The 21,856-nt window shown below is 44.9% G+C and overlaps 1 protein-coding gene across 1 annotated transcript; it reads left to right on the top strand.

Annotated features, from left to right (window-relative positions):
* Positions 1–4,513: 4,513 nt before the first annotated feature.
* Positions 4,514–16,031, top strand: LOC111853486 (ammonium transporter Rh type B-like). The gene is made up of 10 exons (XM_072705760.1): positions 4,514–4,782; positions 7,080–7,266; positions 8,205–8,355; positions 8,867–9,014; positions 9,496–9,662; positions 10,656–10,793; positions 11,391–11,524; positions 13,149–13,270; positions 14,405–14,478; positions 15,182–16,031. Exons 1-10 carry the CDS (start codon positions 4,593–4,595, stop codon positions 15,257–15,259), a joined length of 1,389 nt encoding a protein of 462 aa, XP_072561861.1. The 5' UTR covers positions 4,514–4,592; the 3' UTR covers positions 15,260–16,031.
* Positions 16,032–21,856: the final 5,825 nt, after the last annotated feature.

Raw genomic sequence — 21,856 nt, 5'->3', positions numbered from 1 at the left:
ATTTCTCCTTTTTGAGTTTGGAGTGTCAACAATAGGCAACTGATTGAGAAACAGCTTTCGTTTACATTATGGCTATAAGCAGAATGAAAAAAACGCTCTGTGTCCCACAGGTACACCGTTCAAAGTCACACCCTTTTCGCAATGTGTGCAGTAATGCGAGGTCCTCTGTGGTTAGGTTACCCAGCCACACCCTGACTGAATGCACCATGTCGTGGGTGGCTAGCCTAAATACTCAGGACCCCAAACTTCTGCAAAGGACCATCCTAACAGCTTCAAAGACAATTAGCACAGATCTTCCACACTATACTCAGTCTACTGCTCTCACTGCCAAAGGGGGATAGGTTTATCATCAGGGACAGCCAGTCGCCCAGCTCAAGCCCCCTTCACACTCCTGCCCTCTGGAAAGAGCTACCAGTGCACATCACATGTGCCACCATATGACCCATCATGCACAATCATATGCACCATCTGCACCACCACATTCATCACATCTACTAACACGTGCATCACCACGCGTACCAGCACATACCCTACCATATACCACCATATGCACCATCATACACCACCACACACACCACCCATTTCAGTCTTCCTTCCCCAGGCTATCAGGTTGCTAAACAGCTGGTGACCTGCATGTTGCCCCCCCCCCCCCCCCCATTTTTATGGATAAATCTAGTCTATTTGTATCTGCTTTGCACATATTTGTTACTTCGTTATTGTCACCTGATTCTTATAGTGTCTTCTGTCTTGCACCCGTCCCCTACCCTGCAGCAGTTGCATAAGAATTTCCTCGGAACAAATAAATGACAATAAAATAAAACTTGGAACTTGAAACATTACAGTTAATAATAGACTTCTTGGTGTTTGGAGATTAAGGCCTGGAATCCCTTTAACAAAGAAACTCACAAGGGCATAAGCATTTGATGAAGACAAACCCTGTGTGAGAATTTAAATAATGGGATTCCACAGGCTGATCTTTGTCCCCACCCCCCCCCACAGTGGCCCATCGAGACGCATCCATCAGGTGGATTTTTTTTTAACCTCCTCCCAAAGAAAGGTCTCGTTGGATGCAGCCTCACTAGTGGAGAGCAGGGAATGTGAGTGGAGCGGAGCGATGAGAATTTCTGCTCTTCGCTCATGGATGAGAATTTCTGCTCTTCGCCCGGCGCTCACAGTTGCTCCGACCAATTTTCACCCCGCCCCAATGAAACTGCTCACCACTCGTCCCCAAAAAGAAAACAATCTGCACTGTATTTTAATTTTAGCCTGAACTGTAGCCTGGCTAACAGAAGCAGGAAACTCCACATTCAAGCAGAAATTATTTATTATTATTTATTAACATAATAATTATTTATTAACAGGTGACACTTGAATTTTTTTCAAATATGCTGCTCCGCATTCGCTCCCGCTCCAGCTGAAATCCTCCTGCTCCAGCTCCCACTCCTCTCACAAGCTCTGGTGTAGAGGTTGACTGTTTGCTATTTGACTTGCTATAGCATTTATGTAAGGGCGACCGTCAAGTGAACCTGAGAAGTACTTAGATCAGTAATGCCAGTCCGATACTTGAGTACAGTGTTAATCATTTCATACTCCATCATAAGTTTCCACAGTGTTTGATATATATGTTCCTCTTTGTTAGTCATGTGCAGTGTAACTTTTGAGTGTGAGGATTTTGGTTCATTGTCTATTGGCAGTGACTCTGTACTGGATAATAATTAGATGGATGGATGGATGGATGGATGGATATTTTATAAAGATATTGGTGCAGTTTCCTCCCACAGTCCAAAATCACATGGCTGGGTAAATCACTGTTTTGGGTTTTCCCACTGTGTGTGGTTGTGTTCCTTTCCTTGTGCCCTGCTTGCTTCCACTGTGTGTGGTTGTGTTCCTTGCCTTGTGCCCTGCTTGCTCCCACTGTGTGTGGTTGTGTTCCTTGCCTTGTGTCCTGCTTGCTCCCACTGTGTGTGGTTGTGTTCCTTGCCTCGTGCCCTGCTTGCTGGATTTGGTCCCAGGAGCATTGTGACCCTGTAATGACATGTTTCTAAAACCTGTTCTTGGGGATCCCCAGACATTCCAAGTTTCTGCTCCCTCCCAACTCCCTACCAGACAGTCCAGACAAAAATGTTTGTGGGTCCACTGGGGGTTCCTGAGGAGCGGTTTGAGAAACACTGCCGTATTGGATAAATGATCACAAAAAATCTATAGACATCCTGAAGGTGGAGAAAGGGAAAAGTGATGTTTCATGACATATGTCGGTAGAGAAGAGCCACTGAAGAGCCATTTACCAGAGCCAGTGAATACTTGTAATCAAGCTAAGCTATCAAGCTTTTTTACCTGTAAGATTGGTGCAGTATATTGCATTGTACATTTATTGCTTATTGTCAGTGTGGCAGCAGAGGTGGAAGCCGGATGCCAGGACAATCACCTCCGCTTTAGCTTTTAGCATCAGTAGGTGCTATCAAGTTGACGTTGACTCCTAGCCACCATATAGACAACATTCCTCCAGAGCTTTCTGTCTTCTATCGAGATCTTCAGGCTCCCCAAAGGTATGTTCATTGTTGTGATGACTGAGTCCATCCATTCGTTGCAGGAGGTCCTCTTCCTCTTTACCTTTTCAAACAGTATGGTCTCTTCTCCAGTGCACTGGATCTCTCCATAATGTTACCCATGTAAGATGGATTCAATCTGGCCTCTTAATCATCCCCTATATCTAAGTCACGAATTCCCTCCTGCCCCTTCACCAACTTAGTTACTGTGTGGTAGCGTACTGGTGCAGAACAGCTGCCGCCCCATCATCCAGGTGGGGGCTACACAGGGCTGGTTGCAGTGGCTCCCCATTGGTTCCGTAAAGTGCTTTGGGTGTCATAAAAAGTGCTATATAAATGTCATGTTCTCTCTTTCATTCTTTTGTGATTCAAGTGAGTGTTCAAGCTTGTTTTGGTTAAAATTCAGGGTTTTTAGCACAGTATATGGCCCTATCCAGTAGCATAGCTCAACAACACTAAAGACTCTTCTCAAAATCCTTTCCTGTCCATAAAAGTCACAAAAATATTATATTCTGAACAATTCTGATCATTGTTCCTAGAGATGCACAAATATTGCAAAATACTGCAACTCTTATTCATGATTCTTCCAGGAAAGTGAAATCTGATGCCAGAAAATCCAAAGCCAGCCAAACGCTTAACTTTAACTGCTTATCTTGTGGCTTGTTCAATAAGACGTTGACTCTTGTGGTTTTTTTCTGAGGTAGTTACATCGATGCATAGGTGTCGTTCTTAAGCAGTCATGCATGTTGACTTATTCATCTCACGGATATGCAGAAATCTTGAAGGTAAAACTCAGCTCCCTGTGTGAACAGCTGGGTGACACTCGGTCAGGGTGACACCTCCGTCACCTGGCTCTGGAGATTGGCGTGTGGCATCCTCCTGTGTGTCTGCTGTCTGCTGCTTGCTACAGGATTGGTATGTGATAAACTATGTCAACATTCCATTCCTTCATCTAAGGAAATCAAGCGACAAGGAAATGTACAAAGATTAAATCACCCTAACAGACTGAGAGAAGTGAATGATAAGCAGAGGTGGACTTTTGGATTTTGTTTCAACCCAGACCAGTCCAATTATGTTTTAGTTTTTTAGGGTGCTTGTAATTGCTCTACCTCTCCCTCCCTTTATGGCGACCCTGATTTTACAGTCTGATGTGGGGGGGGGGGGGGTGCACTTAGGTTACAGTAGGCACCCAGGAACATAGTCATGTACCATCTGGCTTGTGGTTAACTCATGAATCCCAAAATTTATGCCTGAGTATTTCAGTATGTGGCTCTGTGGGTTGCTGGTTCGAATCCCAGGGTCAGCAGAGTGATGTCACTGTTGAAACTGTAATTGCTCCAGGGATTGTATGACCCTGCTGTTTCAATTCTGTGGTGCTTTGGATAAAAGTGCCTGTTATACAAATGAAAATCCAATATCGTACTTATTGGCCAAATCCTGGGTGGATGCCTTTAACCTGGTCCACACTAAACTGAGGGGTGCCATCCCAGTCCTTACAGCATTAATTCCCTGGAAAAATACTGCATCGCTTTGACAGTAAAGTAAAAACTTAAACGCAGAGTAATGGAGAAGAGAGATAATGTGGCTTACCTTCCTATCAAAGGGTTATCCATGTACTACAAAATACGCTTTGTGTGAACTGTGAATGCAGTACTTGTAAAGAGGCCCTGAAAATTAAAAACTATATAGTTAATAATCTCTTTTGTTAGTAATGTGCTTTTAAAAACCTATTTATAAATCAGTTACATGTCCTCCCATTCTGTACTGTAGTTTTCCTATTGTAATTTAATCTGGTTTTACCAAGAGCCTAATAAAATCAGTAAGTAGTAACTGAACACCTCTTTAAAGACTGAGGCTGAGAGGGGGAGGAGTCAGGCCACCTGTTAATCTGAATAATGGGCTGGACCTAGGTGGCAGGGGGTGTGGCTTACAGAGGGCCTTGAGTAGCACAAAAAGTTTGGCTCACACATATCTCACTGCTCCCAGTAGAGGCTATCGTTCCTCACCCCGGCTCCTTAGTGCAAAGCGAGGGAGGACGAGGGAGCCATGGCCAGCTACAAGAGCAGCCTGCGGATCACGCTGCCCATCACCTGCGTCATCTTTGAGACGATCCTCATCATCCTGTTCGCCATGCTGGTGGAGTACGACCAGGAGACGGACGCCAACTTGTGGCACCAAAAGCTGCGCAACCACAGTGAGACGAACTACAACAATGACTTCTACTACCGCTACCCCAGTGAGTGACCTGGGGGGGCCACGGCAGCTGGGGGGCGGGGGTGGAAAAATGGTCCTGGTATTTAAATATATACAACCTCAGTGGAGATTATTAACTCCTAAAGACTGGGAATGGGATAGAGACCATGTTGGAGATCAGGTGGTTGGGGAATGAGTATGAATTAGGGAATAGAAGAGACCCGTCTTGTGTAGGCCGTCTCCCAGTCAGGACATCAGAGTCTGCCTGACAGCAGCACAACCTTTCAGCAGCACAACCAATGTAAACATGTCATGCAGTGTTTTATCTCATAGGGGATACATTGGATATCTAATAGTAAAATAAGTATTCTTTACTGTGTGATGAATTCACCCCCAAGGGGAAAATAGCATGAAAAAGATGTTCAGAAAGGAGTCACTTGAGAAATAATTGATATTTTAGACTTAACTGGTTGGAAAAAGAAGAACTGCTGAAATCTTACGACTTGTATCGCAAGACACCACGTCTACTTCTCAGGAACTGCAAGAAGAGCTATCTATCCTAAATTGTCTCTGAAGGTGGTTCAGCTATCCAATGGAAAAAGTTTCATATAAATAAATAAATAAACACACACTCACATATATATAGTTCAGAGAATTACAGTGAGCTGTGGCTGGTGACAAGCCTATTGATTTATACTTAACTTTTCTATTGTTGCATCATTATTTTTAGTATTGTGTGTCTCAGCTTATGTATGTGTGCACATGACTGTATTAGATATAGATATAGCTATAGATATAGATATAGATGTAGATATAGATATAGTGGTGCCTCAGGTGAGTAATAGAGGGCAGCTGGCTATCCAGGTCCCCGGCTCCCAGGTCTCATCTCGTCTCCGGGCAGGAGCACAGAGAGGGCCTGTTCAGCCCGCCTTTGAGACGTGAGGGAACCTATTTGGTCGATGGGCCAGATGCCGAGTCTGAGACACAGGGGAGCTGGACCTGAATGGCATCAGGTGACCATGTGACCCAAAGTAGGCCAAGTAGCATTCATGAGCCTCTCAGAGAAGCCCTACAGTCAGCAGCACCGGAATGCTGCCCCGCCCCTTTAAAAATCCTCTAAAGGGCAGGATTCTGGCCAGAAAACGACTCTGTAATTCAGTTATAGATGATATTGTTCTGCCCATTAGTCAGGCAGCCCTGGTTCCTTCCATTCCAATGCCTTCAGTTACGCATATTAGCCCCCACTATGTAAATTTGACGACATAGGCGAGGCTGTGTTTGGTAAACTGTCTGACTGTGTTCTGTCAGCATATTGCTGTTGACACACATAACAGGCATATAGGGAGATAAATAACCCTTCATATTTCACAACCACTCCTCCTTTATGTCCAGTTGAAGTATCTGTATTCCTTGAATCACTGAGAAGTACTGTTGCTGAGTATTGCTGAGTATTTCTGAGTATTGCTGCATGCTGCTTCTTGAACATTTCCCCTATGCTTAGGTTTCATCCAAACTCTATCCAAGTTGCTCAGTCATTTTCACTGAAAAATAAAACCTAACTGGGTTTAATATGCTGGTACAGAGTAGAGATATACAGACATCACCATAGGTGATTTTACCGAGGGTGCAGGGGGGGGGGGGGGGCATTGCATTTGAACATATTGAGTTAAATAAAATAAAATTATGTTGTGAAGTTATATTCAGAAATGTGGCTTGTGTTGGTTATATTGATGTGAAATAGTAATGTATGGTAAATGCATTTACTATTTTTTATTTTTGCAAATTTATTTATCTCCCTCTGGGAAAAAAGCCTAGAGTCACCTATGGACATGACAACTGTTGATGCATATCTGCATTGACACACAGCACAAGGCATAGAACATTAGCAATGTTAGCACCTCTAGCAGTGTTAACATTGCTAGTGGTGCTAGCATTCCTAGCAGTGTTAACATTGCTAGTGGTGTTAGCATTGCTAGCAGTGTTAACATTGCTAGTGGTGATAGCATTGCTAGCAGTGTTAACATTGCTAGTGGTGATAGCATTGCTAGCAGTGTTAACATTGCTAGTGGTTTTAGCATTGCTACCAGTGTTAATATTGCTAGTGGTGTTAGCATTGCTAGCAGTGTTAACATTGCTAGTGGTGTTAGCATTGCTAGCAGTGTTAACATTGCTAGTGGTGTTAGCATTGCTAGCAGTGTTAACATTGCTAGTGGTTTTAGCATTGCTAGCAGTGTTAATATTGCTAGTAGTGTGAGCATCGCTAGCAGTGCTAGGTAATGTAATTAAGCGCCTTGTACACGTGTGTGTGTGTGTGTGTGTGTGTGTGTGTGTGGCCCTCAGGTTTCCAGGACGTGCACGTGATGATCTTCATCGGCTTCGGTTTCCTCATGACCTTCTTGCAGCGTTACGGCTTCAGCAGCGTGGCCTTCAACTTCCTGATCGCCGCCTTCTCCCTGCAGTGGGCTACCCTCATGCAGGGCTTCCTCCACGGCATGCAGCACGGCAAGATTCACGTTGGGGTGGAGAGGTACGGCGCATGTGCGCAGACATATGCAGACGCGCGCAGACACCCTGTGCCAGCGGCGTGCATGGAGGCTGCTTTTATATTGCAACTAAGCATTTGGCCTCACACAAGCAGGGTTGCCAGCTCTTAGGCATCTGGCTTGACACTCACACTTTCACACTCTCACGCTCACGCAAGAAGTTACAGCAAATCTATATTGTTCCATTATACACCTAAAATGAGCTACATCAAAAGCGCTGGGGTAGTTTGCAAACACTACAGACTATTTTACAGACTATTTAGAAGGTAATAAAACTGTTACATGCATGTAAATGCGTGTGCATATGTGTGCAGTCTCAAATTGAAGATCTCGCTCCAGCCAGCTGACCTAAGTTGGCAACCCTGCACAAGATGGGGGTGTGAGGAGGGTGAGGAACACAGATACACAGAATTCAGGGGCTATACCCTGTGGAACTAGACAACCAGTCAGATCGCACACAGGTCAGAGGTCACATGCAAATACCAATATTCAGAGCACAGGGAAGCAGACAAATACACCTGTGTGAAGAGAAGACTGTCTGCTGAATTTAGAGTTTGGCTGGTACCAGGTTAACTTCATAATTTGTACGAAAATCAAGTATTCTAGCACAACATTATGACTAAGAATAGAAAGACAACTGGAAAATAAGGATCAGCTTTACATCCTAAGTATCTCATGCACACTCAAAATCTTGCCAATATCAATTTAAAAAACAATAGGGATGAGGCAGCTACACTGCTTGGACCTGTAAATATACACTGTAAAATAAAGATATTTAAAAACCTCCATGTATTTGAAATACTGGAAAATATTAAGATTCAGTCCTGGGACCAGCCGAAGTGAAGGATTCTGGGTCGTCTCATTTGAGCTGAGTGACTCTACAGTGCCAGTCTGATCGAGCGACTTACCTTCACCCCTGCAGCATGATCAACGCAGATTTTTGCACGGGCTCGGTCCTGATCTCCTTCGGGGCCGTGCTGGGCAAGACCAGCCCGGTGCAGCTGCTGGTGATGGCCATGTTTGAGGTGACGCTGTTCGCCGTCAACGAGTTCCTGCTCCTCTCCATCCTGGGGGTGAGTGTGCGCTCGATTGCCTCATCGCTGCACCGTCGCACGCTGCGTCAGCGGTATCACACTGCCATCACCGGTACAGTGTTTCTCTAACGAGACACTCATTAACACTCAATCACCTTGACATCACACTCATTTTGTTTCAGTCATGATGCATTATACCCACCATTACCCTATTGCACATCACGCTCATTATAATTGCTGTTTATTTCCTGCTTATATGTTTCATGGTTGCTTTGTCTATTACCAGTATACTTTCCCTACTCTTTTCTGTAGTAGATGCTGGTACATCAAGCGCCAATGTTCTGCTCTTTCTCCTACTATAACTGCCTCTGGTCTTCCTTGCTGTTATAAGTCCTACTCTGTCTTGCTCTGATGTGTCTATAGTTTCGTTCTGCTGTACAGTACAGACTCTTTATTATGGTACTCTCATGAATGTGACTAGAATGTTCTGGAACTGTTCGTCCATGCATCATCCACCTTTAAATGGAAATGTCTTTGACCTCCTTAACAGGCCAAGGACGCGGGAGGCTCCATGACCATCCACACCTTTGGGGCTTATTTCGGCCTGGTGGTAGCACGGGTGCTTTACCGCCCCCAGCTGGAGAAAAGCAAGCACAAAAACTCCTCAGTTTACCACTCAGACCTCTTCGCTATGATTGGTAAGAGGCTTTATTAGCCGTGACTTTCAGACTTATCCTGCTTGATGGCTGCAGTCGGAAGCTTTATTTCTGTCCAGATCAGGGACAATTCTAGGATTTGGCCCTTAGGAAGGTTCAGCCCCTTGAAGGAATACGGGACACCACGCCCCCCGCCCCCCCGCCCCATCCCAGTTTAACAGTTCTGTCAAATCAAACTTCAGTGTAATTAATTAAAATCTGTTAAAATTATATCCACAAATCCATCCATAAAGTGATCCCAGCCTTCAAACGAATCATAGACAGAAATCAAATGAGCTGTTTGAAGGTCTTTCTCTCTTTTATCTTGGACGCCACATTTCCATCCTTTGTCCAAATACAAATTTCTGGTGTCGCTCCATCTGTATGAGTTTATCTTGAAGGTTGTTTTATTATCCTCCATTTTTTCATCCTTTATGAAATTAGACATTTTCTCTTCACACCATGAGGTCTTTTTGTGTCTCAGGCACCATCTTCTTGTGGATGTTCTGGCCCAGCTTCAACTCTGCCGTCACGGCGCACGGTGACGACCAGCACCGCACCGTCATGAACACCTACTACTCCCTGGCTGCCTGCACATTGTCCACATTCGCAATGTCCTCATTGGTGAACCGTGGTGGCAAGCTTGACATGGTGAGGAATTAGGGCAGGGTAGCGGGGGGGGGGGGGGGGGGGGGGGTTGGGACGCTGGACATTGACGTATAAAACAAGTCGACAACAACATTTAAAAAACCTTTTTTTTCCACGAGAGAGAGTGGAAATTTCCAGATCAGAAGGCTTCTTTGAGCACAACCTGACTAACCACTTAGCCAACTTAAACCTGCCATTTGAAGTCCCCTTGAACAAAACTGGTGACATTTCATAGTGGGACGCAAGGATATCACAACAAGTAGCAAGTAAAAGAATGGCTTTGATGGTCGACCAGACGTGACCGGTGGGAACTGAAAGGAGAGGAAAATACGATCAGATCTGTCACCATTTATGCACTGTTGGATTTTATTGCTAGAACTGAGTTACAGTTTAAACAAAAAGGAGGGTTGTTCTGCAAGTATAAATGAGACACGTGTAGACGAGAAACTAAAATAATAGACCGTGACTGCTTTTGTAGTCTTTTTCTACTCTTTCCTACTTTAGTCTCTTTCTGCTTGGAGGGGCATGGAGACCCTGGCAGATTCAGGCTGTCACCGCGTTATAGGGACCTCGATCCCACCCGCAAAAAGTACCGAGGGGATCCCAGATGACATTTTGTCAGGATTTCTAGCAACACCCCTTCTTCAGCTTCAGTTTCTCTTGACTTCACTGCCACATTCAAAATTCTCATTTCCTTTACTATTTTGGCACTTTTTTACATTGTCTTACAGTTGTTCTTACTTATATTTTACCACAGTGGTTCAATAACTTTATAGAAAGTGAACTGCAGTCTGTCAAGCCAGTGCTTGGCATTTGCTACCTGCTACCCTTCCATCCAGATACGTAGAAGAAGCTGTTTTGGGATCAGGAAATGGTCTGCTCCAGCCTTTAAGCCTGCTAAGAGCTTGTCCTGCCAACACTAAGTCTAGGAGTCCCTTCAGTGATGAGTGGTACACTGCCTGGGTGTGAGCGCCCCCTTTTGACCATCTCCTGCAGGTGCACATCCAGAATGCAGCCATCGCCGGTGGAGTTGCAGTGGGGACCGCAGGAGAGATGATGCTCACTCCCTTCGGCTCCATGGTCGTGGGATTCCTAGCTGGCATCATCTCCACCCTGGGCTACAAGTTCCTGTCGGTATGGATGCCATGCAGCAGTGTTTGCTAACCCGGTCCCCGGGGGCCTTCAATCAATCCACGTTTCTGCAAAAACACTGAAAACGAACAACAAGCATGCATTTAATCAAAAACACAAAAGTATTCACAATTCGTCACGCAATAAGAAAAACACATAGCATACTTTTGTAGGATTCTAAATACACATAAACAAAAGCACATCGTTCATTGGTGGGAAAAGAATGGAGACTTCAGGGACAGGAATGATGACAGGTTCAGCAGTGGGGAACAATGACGACCAAAGATGCGTGAGCATTGGAAAAAAAACACAAAGACAAAGCAAGTTTTGGGTTGTTCACATGGATACAACTTGGTGCATTTTCTAGTGGGGCAGCAGAAAAAAATCATTTCTGATTCGCAGGGTGAAGCAAATGCATTGTCACCTAACGTGCCCTGTATACCAGCCTTACTCATATGTTAATGAATAGGTTAGTAATTCTCAGACATGACAGGATTATAGATTCTGCCGATCCGATTCAGTCTCTCTGAGATTCTGGCAGCATTTTCATCCTTTGTCCAAATACGAACTTCCTGATGTTGCCTCCTCTGTACGATGCAGCCTGTCCTGGAGAAGAAGCTGCGCATCCAGGACACCTGTGGGGTCCACAACCTGCACGGCATGCCAGGCATCCTGGGGGCTGTGGTGGGGGCCGTCACCGCCTGCCTGGCCACTAGCGACGTCTATGGGGAGGGGTGAGTATGGCCACCTGACCACCCTGTTAAGAACGTCTGACTTACGGACAACTCCTACTTACCAACGGTCTGCCTATTATATCAAAAATTCTTGTTAAATACGATGGTTCGTAATGATGAACGTGCTGCTAGAAAAACATCGTGCGGCTTCAGCAGTTTGTACAGTACTGTTTGTAGTTACTTTTATTATTATTATATTATTATTATTATTTCTATTATGTTTTACTATTATGTTATCATTATGGGGCAGTGTGTGGCTCAGTGGGCTAAACCTGTGTGCCTGTAATCAGAAGGTCACCAGTTCAAACCCAGCCTCAGCACATCTGCAGGTCCTTCAGCAAGGCCCTTAACCCCCAGCTCCCTGGGCGCTACTACAGGTGGCTGCCCTTCACAGACAGCTTACTCTACAAAGAGCAAGATGAGGGAGGCATAAAACAACAGTTTATCCACAGGGATCAATAAAGTATCTATTATTATTGTTCAATCTTATTCGACTTAAGGACTGACTTAAGGCACAGCTCTCCTTCGTAACATGGGGACTATCTTCTCCACAGACGCACATTTGCACCAAGTCAGTCCATCAGTCCAGACCTGAGGAGGATCTAACTCATGGTCAAAATTTCTTTTGCACAATGTGACAGATTGTGGGGGGGGGCGGGGAGTCCCGCCACATGGCAGAAACAGCAGAATGACACAGTTTAACCAAATATAGAGACTTTATTGAGGATAAATGGCACAAAATGAGATCGAGGTCCCATTAAAGCAATGAACTGAACACCAGCGTCAATGACCTCCATTCAGAAATATGATTAACTCAAACTCCGCCAAGCTACCAAAGTGATGGACCCTTCCTCTGCCTTTCCTCCTTTCCTACATCTCACCCTAAAAAACCTTAACTAGGTAATTAGTCCACTTAGGGCCAGCTGGATGTCATTAATTGGTTTCTCTATAGGCAGATGGTGACCCGTTGGCATGGTAACGCAAACATCAGCCAAAGCCGTCCCCTTGCCATTCCTGAGCTTCCTGCTGGCTCACAATAATAAATTAGTAAGGGCGGTACAGCCTGTCACAGGCGGCAGAGGACAGAGGCTGGGGTGCCCCCTGCACGGGATATCGCTCCATCACACAATCAGACACTATAGGCAATTCATAGACACCAGTTAGCATAACTGCATAGAAGAAACCAGGGAATCCAGAAAAAAGCCACATGAATCAGGGAAATTGGGGAAAAGGGATTCAAACCCCCAGCCTTGGAGGTGTGAGGCAACAGTATTACCCACTGGGTCACCGCTTCAGACCAACAGCTAAAAAAAAACTTCTAATATAACAATACTACAGCCTCTTAACAGTTTATTAGCAAAATTCCACAATTTTCTTGGTTATATAGGCCGAAATCTCTCACCTACCCATAAAGATAGATGTGTTCTAATCAGATTATCACAAAACAATAGCAGAAATCGAGAGACAATCAGTTATGTTTGCAAAAACATATAGAATCCTGATATCAAATGCCAGTACGCTGACCTGCACATCACAAGCGAGGTGTTTGCGGGACGCCCCTTTTGGGTTGTGCCCTTATCAGGGAGAGAGAGGACTGGAACCATACTACACTTCTCTGTTTCAGGATGGAAGATGTCTTCCCAGAAATCTACAATGGGAAGTTCTTGGCCTCCACCCAGGCCACGCGACAAGCCATCGGTCTGGCAGTGACGCTGGGCATGGCCCTCTTTGGGGGCATCATCGTGGGTGAGTCATCCGGGGCAGGTGGGATTGTCACATCACTATGGCAAATCTATCTATCCACCCACGCACCTATGAATTCATCCATCCACCCATCCAACCACCCACCTATCAATCCATCCACCCTCCCACCCACCTATCAATCCATTCATCCATCCATCCATCTGTCAGCTACACATCCTCTGGATCATGCAGGAGAAGCAGCTACCCCAGGCATCATGGGCATCAGGCAGGGCAGCACCATTAATGGGATGCAGGGCACCAACACAAACACGCAGTCACATGGACAATCATACACTACCAATCAGCCTCACTATGTGTCTTTGGACCGTGGGAGCGAAGCCCAGGACCCAGTGGAAAGCTGGGGAACACAAGGAGAACAGAAACTCCACACACATGCAGAGCGTGTCAAGGCCAGGGTCAAAGTTTATTTCTGTAGCGCATTTAAAACAACCAAAGTGCTGAACAAGCAGAAATTAGCAATAAACATATATAACAGTCAGGAATTTTATGAAATGGACTAATGAAACATATCAAAACATTTTAAAAATATAGAATATAAATAAACAAACAAAATAAAATAAAATAATCTCCATTAGGAAATTATGCTCCACTTCAGTCAATATGCCACTTCCTGTGTGTGATTAATAACCATGTGATGCACCGAGATCCAATAGGCATCAACATAGCACACCATAATCTGATTGGACAAGATCTGGGGCGAATGTGCACATAACTAAACTTCCTCTCCTACACCATCAATCATTGAAGGACCTGGGAATTGTACCCTTATTTTCCAATCAATAAGGTGACACTGATAGATGTGTGTACGCAGACTTAAAATCACAGAACACCACCAGTCATATAACCTTCTCCACAAGCTGTTTCCTGCCTTAAGCTATTCGCGGCATGTGAGGTCATGGTGAGGTCATGATGAGGTCATGATCACCTGAATATGCAGAAATGGGCGTCTCAGATATTTGCAGCATCTAACAGCAATGGTCTGGCCAATATGTAGAGTTAAGAAACCACAAATGGTCACAAGTAAATGTTCTGCATTATGGCTGCTGCCCCGTGTGGCTGCGTTTGCATTAATATCTAATATTTTGAAGTTAAAAGCCTTTTTTTGCCCTTTCATAGGTTTCATTATGAAGTTGCCCATCTATAGTTCTCCTCCTGACACCATCTGCTTTGAAGATTCAATATACTGGGAGGTATGATATTACGATAACAACCATCTGCTTTTCTTAATATGACCATTTGTGATTAGTTTTTAATTCAGACTTCATATTCTGAGATATTACAGGTAATTATCCATCCATCAGTCCATCAATATATCCATCTATTTTACAACATCTTATCCAGTACAGGATTAGGGGGGGGGGGCGACTCCTGTTTCACTTTGAATGGGGTTCCAGTCCATCCAAGACAAATAATTACATGCTGGGCAGTTTAGACACTTCGTCTATTGGCCTGATTTAGCTCACGCCAGCGGCCATCACGTTATCTTGTGTGTGATGTAGTATTGCAGATGTCCACATGATGTCACTGTGCAAAATATAGATGGATTGGGACTGAAACAGTATCGACGGCAGCGGTTTTTGAAATTTAATGCATTGCGTAACTGCAGAGAGTACTTTATTTCTACCACTGGAAGAACTTTCTAACTTCTTACGAATGGCCCACATTACGTGCTGTGACTTGTTTTGGGTTCAGACTGGCTGCGTAACACTATTTAAAATGATTTGTACTATATAACAACATTATGATCACGTTGGACGTGTCTCTTTAAATTTATGAAAAGACCTTAAATGGTTTCATCTTCGTTATATAAAATAAATGTCTGATTTGGTATTGGACATGTTTTTGAGACCAGAGGTTTTTGTGAACTCAAAGGTGTGAAATTCTCCCTCGTAGATGCCAGGGGAGGAGGGGTCCCAAGAGGAGCTCGCCACTGTCATGGCAGAGGAGGTGCAGAAACCCCTCAACAGCTGAGCTGCAGTCAGACACATGGATACACGCGCGCGCATGTGGTCAGAAATCCAGGCACGAGCGTACATTACATACACACATACATGACACAGACCAACAAAACCACACCTCGGTCAGTCAAATACACACGTAAGCTCAAATGCACAGAAACACAGACATACAATCGGGATCTCTTGAGATGTCCCTCTGTGTCGTTGTTATCACCCGATACGACGTACGGCACTAACAGCATGGCCCAAAGAAAATAAACTTTCATGTGTACTTTCAATATACGTAAAACTGTCCTTTCTTTTTAGAAAAAAAAAACTGCCTCCATTTTTTTCGCAGTACGACAGTGGAGTGTAATTCTAGGATTAACCCCTGATCATTTAAGAGCAAAACAAGTAGCACTGATTTCAAATATTGCACTACCCGCCTTACAGATGAACACTGACAGATTTGCTATGTAAAGCAGTGCATTTCATTCATTCCCTCCATTAAGCCAAGCGTTTAATTGTATTGTCACCAAAAAGAAAACTGTAAATCATACCTGTCATTCGTTACCGCCAGAAATGCGTGTTATTTTATTGGTACATATTTGGAAACGATTCGTCCCTTCGCTAATATACTACGAAACATGGCAGTGTGTGCTATCACAAGGAACTGTACAACAGCATTTGTACGATTACATTTAATGTATTTGACTTTTGTATTATTAATAACTTGTTCATCGATCGAAAATGTCATCACGTTATTAAATAAAACCGACAATTTTTTATTGTACAAAACAACTTGTTTGTAATACTTTTAGCCACCAGGTGGGAGCATTCAACGTTTTTGGTAGAGAATAAACGAGTGAGTGATTCCTAGTGAATAATTTCCGCAGACTTTTTAGAAAAGTTATCAACTAGCGTGAATTAACTACAGTATGTCATTTCACATTTCAAGGTTGTTGTAAGGCAAAGGGGCGACGAGAACGTCTGTGAAGATTAACCCTGAAAGTGTGAAGGTGTGAAAAACGAATACATAGAGCCAGAAATATTACTCTGAAGTTGTATTATGAGCAATTTTAATACATAATTCTTATACTTTTCATATTTTACATACGTTGGTTTATTGTAACAGTTATCAATGACCTGCAGTTTAACAAGTACAAATAAAACTTGTTAAAATATTCTTGCTAAATTGCACAATCCATATAATAAAATTATTAAAATTAATTATTATTATTACTATTAATAATAATAATAATAATAATGCAAAGAAACAGCAGTATTTTGCGGTTTAAAGTAGTTTAATTCATGTGGAAACAAACTGATGTTAAAGCAGCTATTGCAATTACATAAGATATTCAGCGAAGCTAATTATCGGTAGTTTGGTGAGAAAGAAACGAGCTTTTGGTAAGACGGTATACAGGGCTTGACTGCGCGGGTGGAGCTCCCTTTCTGTATGGGTCTATGGCGTCTTGTGCGTAAGTAGGGTCGACGGCCAGCAGTTCATACTCCTGCTTTGCCAGCTTTGTAAAACATGTGTTTCTAAATGATTGCGTATGTTACTACAGAGCAAATTTAAAGAGTAAGTGATTTGTGCAACTGTCAAAACATAGGGCCACACTGCAGCAGTCTGAAGAGGAGTGAACAAACTGCCCTTGAGTCCCGCACAATCTTTTACGCGAAAAGGTAAAACCATTCCCCTAATTTATTGAAAATGTTATTACATTCTTCAGCCTTTATTGAATTATTTGGCCGAAACAGAACCCCAGTACACTCGCAGTGCAGATATTAACCGAAGGCACATAGCGGTAATGAAAAAGATCAGCGTCTCCGAATCACCGCAAACGAGCAAAGTGGTTTTAATTCCCCTATTAATACTTCATGAGGCTCCTTTCTGGTGCGGAATGGGTTAACCCTCCGATCCAGATGGGGTTCCCCCCCCCCAAACCTTTTTCCATAGCGTAATTAACACAGTTTCATTTTCTCGGATCAAACGACAGAAGGGAAGCGGGGGGCTTGTTTTGATTGGGTGTTTGTTAGCCGCGCCTGGAGCCGCTGCGTGTTTGTGCGCGGCGGCGCGCTCGCATGGTGCCGCGGCGTGAACCGGCGCAGCCGGCCTTTCCCATGAACCAGGACAGGTGGGCAGCCGCCTTAATGAATGGGCGCTAATACCAGAGCAGTTAATTGCGGCTTAAAGCCCCCCCCAATTAAAAATGCAAAAAGCAATAATGATAATCATGATTATGATAATTATTCTAATGTATGCAGTCTCCGAAAGTACCACAAACAGCGCGCCGCCTTACTACGGGACGCCGAATGCATTGGCGTAAACCCTCAGTAACAGAAATCAGCGTGGACGTGTCCTTTTTAAAAAACACGGTTGAGGTTATAAAAATCTGTCAGGTTTATATTGAAAAAACGTTGTTGTTGAAAAGCTGAAATGTTCTTCCAACGTGCCATTTCGGGCGAGTGAACCAGACGTTAACATTCTGGTGGAATATCGAATTAAAATAAAGCCTTCTTTTTTAAATGTCAGGCCGACTGCATTTGAAGATGTTTTCTTGTTCTTACACGAGCCAGCCGTGTGTGAATTACCGCTGCTGTCCATCTCCTGCGTCCTGGTTGCTATGCTGTCCTGTCCACAAGCATGCTATTTTTCCAGTTTACATCCGAGAAGGTGGTGGGGGGGGCATTACAGAATCATTTGCAGAAGGGTCTCAACACCTCAAGCAGCCTTATCATGACAATGGCCCTCTGTTCAGTCCCTCTCAGGCCTGCTCTAATGAGATTAAGAGTTTACTCCAGCAAAGATCTAGCCCCCCCCCCCCCACACACACACACACACACACACACACACCCCTGTTTCCAACTATACCCAATGGGGCAATTGGAGTCTGCCATTTGGCGGGGCAGGTGCAGAGTGATGTTCCAGGTTAAGTATGACTGAATCTGAAAGAACCACCTATTTTAAAAATGCAACCACTGTCTTTGAATTTGACTGAACCTAGAAGCTGCCATGTTAACTGATTAAATGTAATCATCTTCATATACAAAATAGACTATTTAAATCAGAGAGGTGTATGCCGTTGGCTAAGCAGCCTAAATGCAGTAAAGATACTAAAATACTTTGATAAAAGTGATGTATGCAGACATTCACAAAGGTCCGTGTTGTTAAATCACCAGTTTCTGGGTTTGTAGTTCAGCCAGCTAGGTTAAGACGGCACTGGGAGAGGGATATTGGTTAGACAGCAGCGCATATCCCTGGGCTAAGGGGAGAAACTCCACTTTTTGTTGTAGTGGACTGTGGGCTTAGTGTGTATTGCCAGAGCTGTACACTAGGGGGTGCAATAGGGAGGATATTACCAGGAGCCGCTGAATGAATCACCTGGGCTGGTGGACATGTAGGGTGGGGGTGCCTGTATTCTTTAGAGGGGCATAAAGCCGGACGAGGGAAGGGCAATGGTGTGGGGTGGGTGTGTAAGCTACTGCATGCCTCTGAGGGGGTCTCTGTGCTGGGTTGGGGGGGGGGGGGGGGTAACCTTGTGGCTAGGAGGGGTCAAGTGAGGTCAGTCTTTATGAACTCTTAATTGAGTCCCACTTTCTCCTGGAGCTGTTCTTCCGGCCAGGGCCAGTGAAAGGTGGCTGTCCTGATTGAGAGGCTCCTTTGTGAAAGCGAATTCCCTCCCCTCACAACCTGCTTCACGGGCCCCTCCCTCCGGCCAGTGAGGCAGGCAGACCTACTGCTCCGGTTCATGGACTGAGCACGACCGTGGACAGGTATCCATGTGCTCGTCCTTATAGTATTGAGCAACTTCATCACTGTGGACTTCAGCCAAATCAAGCTAGACTTGCAGAGGAGCTTTAAACGCCTCCTTGTGTCGCTGTTTTAACACTAATACTAAGAAGAGAATTAAGTATAATATTATGTAACAGGCACAGTGCAATAACAGTCACCCCTATACCAGCATTCATACAAAATGTCTGTGAATTAATATAAAACGTAATTTTGCAACATTTTTGTGCCTTAACTGTCATTGTATTTTCCTGGATTACTGTGTTTGTTCCTTGTGATCTGCATTCATGAATCTTGATGGACTGGCATCCCATACAGGGTACCTCCTGGCTCAGCAGTCTGTGATCCCTAGGATAGGCTCCAGGATTGGCGTGATGGACGGTTGTGGGAAAATGGACAGACAGGTGATAGTATAAACTTGTCCATAGCATGTTCTAAGCATGACAAAAGCTGGAAAATTTGGGGACTTGTGTTATAAGTTGCTTTGAGTTGTGTTAAAACAAATGCTCTAAGTCTTGTCCTGAACAATAGGTCAGAATAATGATAATCCTGTCAGTAGCAATCAAAAAAAAGAGGTAAGGCAACAAGGAACCAATGAAATGTCTGCCGTGATTGAAGGGGTGATGTCACCATTGCAGTGGCTCCCCATTGGTTCATTGAGCTCTGCTGAACAGACTCTGCTGCTGTCCCATACTTCATAGGTGCCTCTCTTGACTGTTGCTTTTCTGCACCCTGACCAACCCACGGTCTGTTCATCAGGAGCTTCCTACTACCTGTAACCCAACTGTGGAGGCGAGTGTAATGGCTACGATGACTGGGGTGCAGGAAACCAGTTGGCACGTTTCATCACGCCTCAGTAAAAGTCAAGAATAGGCAGAGCGACAGAAAAAAAACACTGGTTCATCCGTGCTTAATAACCCCGCCGGCCTCGGGAGGAGGGGATAATTCCCTGCGTATGAGATCACCCTGTTCTGGGGAGTATTGAAATGCCAACTAAAAGATAAAAACCAAAATGGCATGACTGAAAAGGAAAGGGGGGATGGTGGCTTAATTAATGAGTAACAAATCACGGCTAAACGAACAACGGGGTCGGGGGGGCGGAGGGGAGGAGCGAATGGTGAGATGAGTAGATGTGGTGTGGAACCCCCCCCCCCCATGCGCGCGCACACACACACACACACACACACACACACATCACCCCCGCTCTGAAATGCACTGCATTGGCAGCAGTGCCAGTGCCTGATGGGAATTCCAGTGACGTCCTGTCCCCATAACCCCATCCACAAACCCTGTCACTCTCTTCCTTCCCCCAGGCACAAGCAGTCTTTGTACTTCCTCACCTCCTCCGGGTGCCAACGTGCAAAGAAAGCGACAAGCAGCAACGACTTTCCTGCGCAGGGCGACCTCTGCCCTCGCCAATCGCCGGCCCATTCTTACTTTTTTACCCCCCAATTCTCCTTCAGAAACACCCGCTCGTCAGCCTAGCAGAAAGCACTCACACGCAGACACACACACAGACAAACACACACCCGCAGAGATCCTACTTCCCGAGGCCGCACAATACGAGCTGGAAGGTCTTGCACAATCTCCTTTTGTCTTAGGAGAAAATGAGAGTGCCAGGCAGACGGGGGCCAACACTGCATGTTAATTAAGCGGCAGCGGAGGCAGAAACTGGGTAGCGGCGAGGAGGACGAGAAAGACGGAGGTGGGGGTGGTCGCGGGTGTTCGCGCCTTGCTTTCTCCACCATCGCAGCAGCGTGCAGGAAGTGGCCTCTGGGCAGGGATATGGGGACACCAGCCCTCGCTGGGAAATGTAGGCCAGGTGCTTGGGGAATAGACTGCCATTTGCAGCGAGCGCGGGGCATGTGAAGCGACCATGTTTGAAGGGAGGCCAGCCGCGCGTGATCGAGTTCCAGAGCACGTGTCATGACACAAGTGCGCCAGTAGGTGGTGCTGCTGCGTTAAACTCGGTACGAATTGTGGGGCTGAGCGCAACCCGCTTTGAATCTTAATCTGCTTTTAATTGATTTCCCTCCTGAAAGCAGGCATCAGATGCTGTAACAGGCATTGGATGTGGTGTGTTAAATGTCAATATTAAGATTCTTTCAAACTCCTCTAATGTTTAGTTTGCCTCTAAGGTTCCGAGTCGTGCGACGGGAGCAGGCGAAATGAGATGGAGATGCGGTAACAAAGTAAAATTGTGCGTAATCCCAATTCATCATAACTCACGAGATTCCTTTCGTCACTCAATGAAGGTGGGATTTACTTCCCTGCTTTTTAAACTACTATTTACTGTTTGCAAATGCGATGCAGGCTGAGATTACGAGGTCAAAGGCCAATGTCAGTGTAATGTAAGCTAATTTTGCTATTGGTCGTCAGTAACATTACGTTGCTGTGCATATTTATAGAAGAGTACCACCCTTGCTGGCTGGTTTGCGCGATTTATCTCCCCTTATAATGACACACCTGTTGATCCGTTACATGCCGCGTCTTGTGGTCCAGGTCTGGCGGCAGCAGCGCCGCTGATTGCAGCCTCTTAGCTCAGCGCCTTGTCTTTTCCAGCCCCGTGTCACGTGACCCTTCCATCTCGCCTGCCTGCGGTTTGCTTGAATTGAACTGGGTTGCTGCCAAGATCCTGACTGACGTGTCTGCCTGCCCCAGTTCAAGATCCTTACTGCAGCATCCAGCCAAATGCACCTAAATACACCAAATGCCCACCCAAAACATTGTTTTGAAAATGCAACACAGTGGCTGCCCTATATTAATTTCAGTGCCAAAAAAGTTCTGTCCTGTCTGGAGGAAAATGTCTCTCTGTGTTTGAATTTACAGAGTGCC

The sequence above is a fragment of the Paramormyrops kingsleyae genome, chromosome 23 (genome assembly GCF_048594095.1).
Source record: "Paramormyrops kingsleyae isolate MSU_618 chromosome 23, PKINGS_0.4, whole genome shotgun sequence".
Classification (NCBI taxonomy): domain Eukaryota; kingdom Metazoa; phylum Chordata; class Actinopteri; order Osteoglossiformes; family Mormyridae; genus Paramormyrops; species Paramormyrops kingsleyae.
Note: the sequence above shows the minus strand (reverse complement) of the source record. Positions and strands in the feature narration are given on the sequence as shown.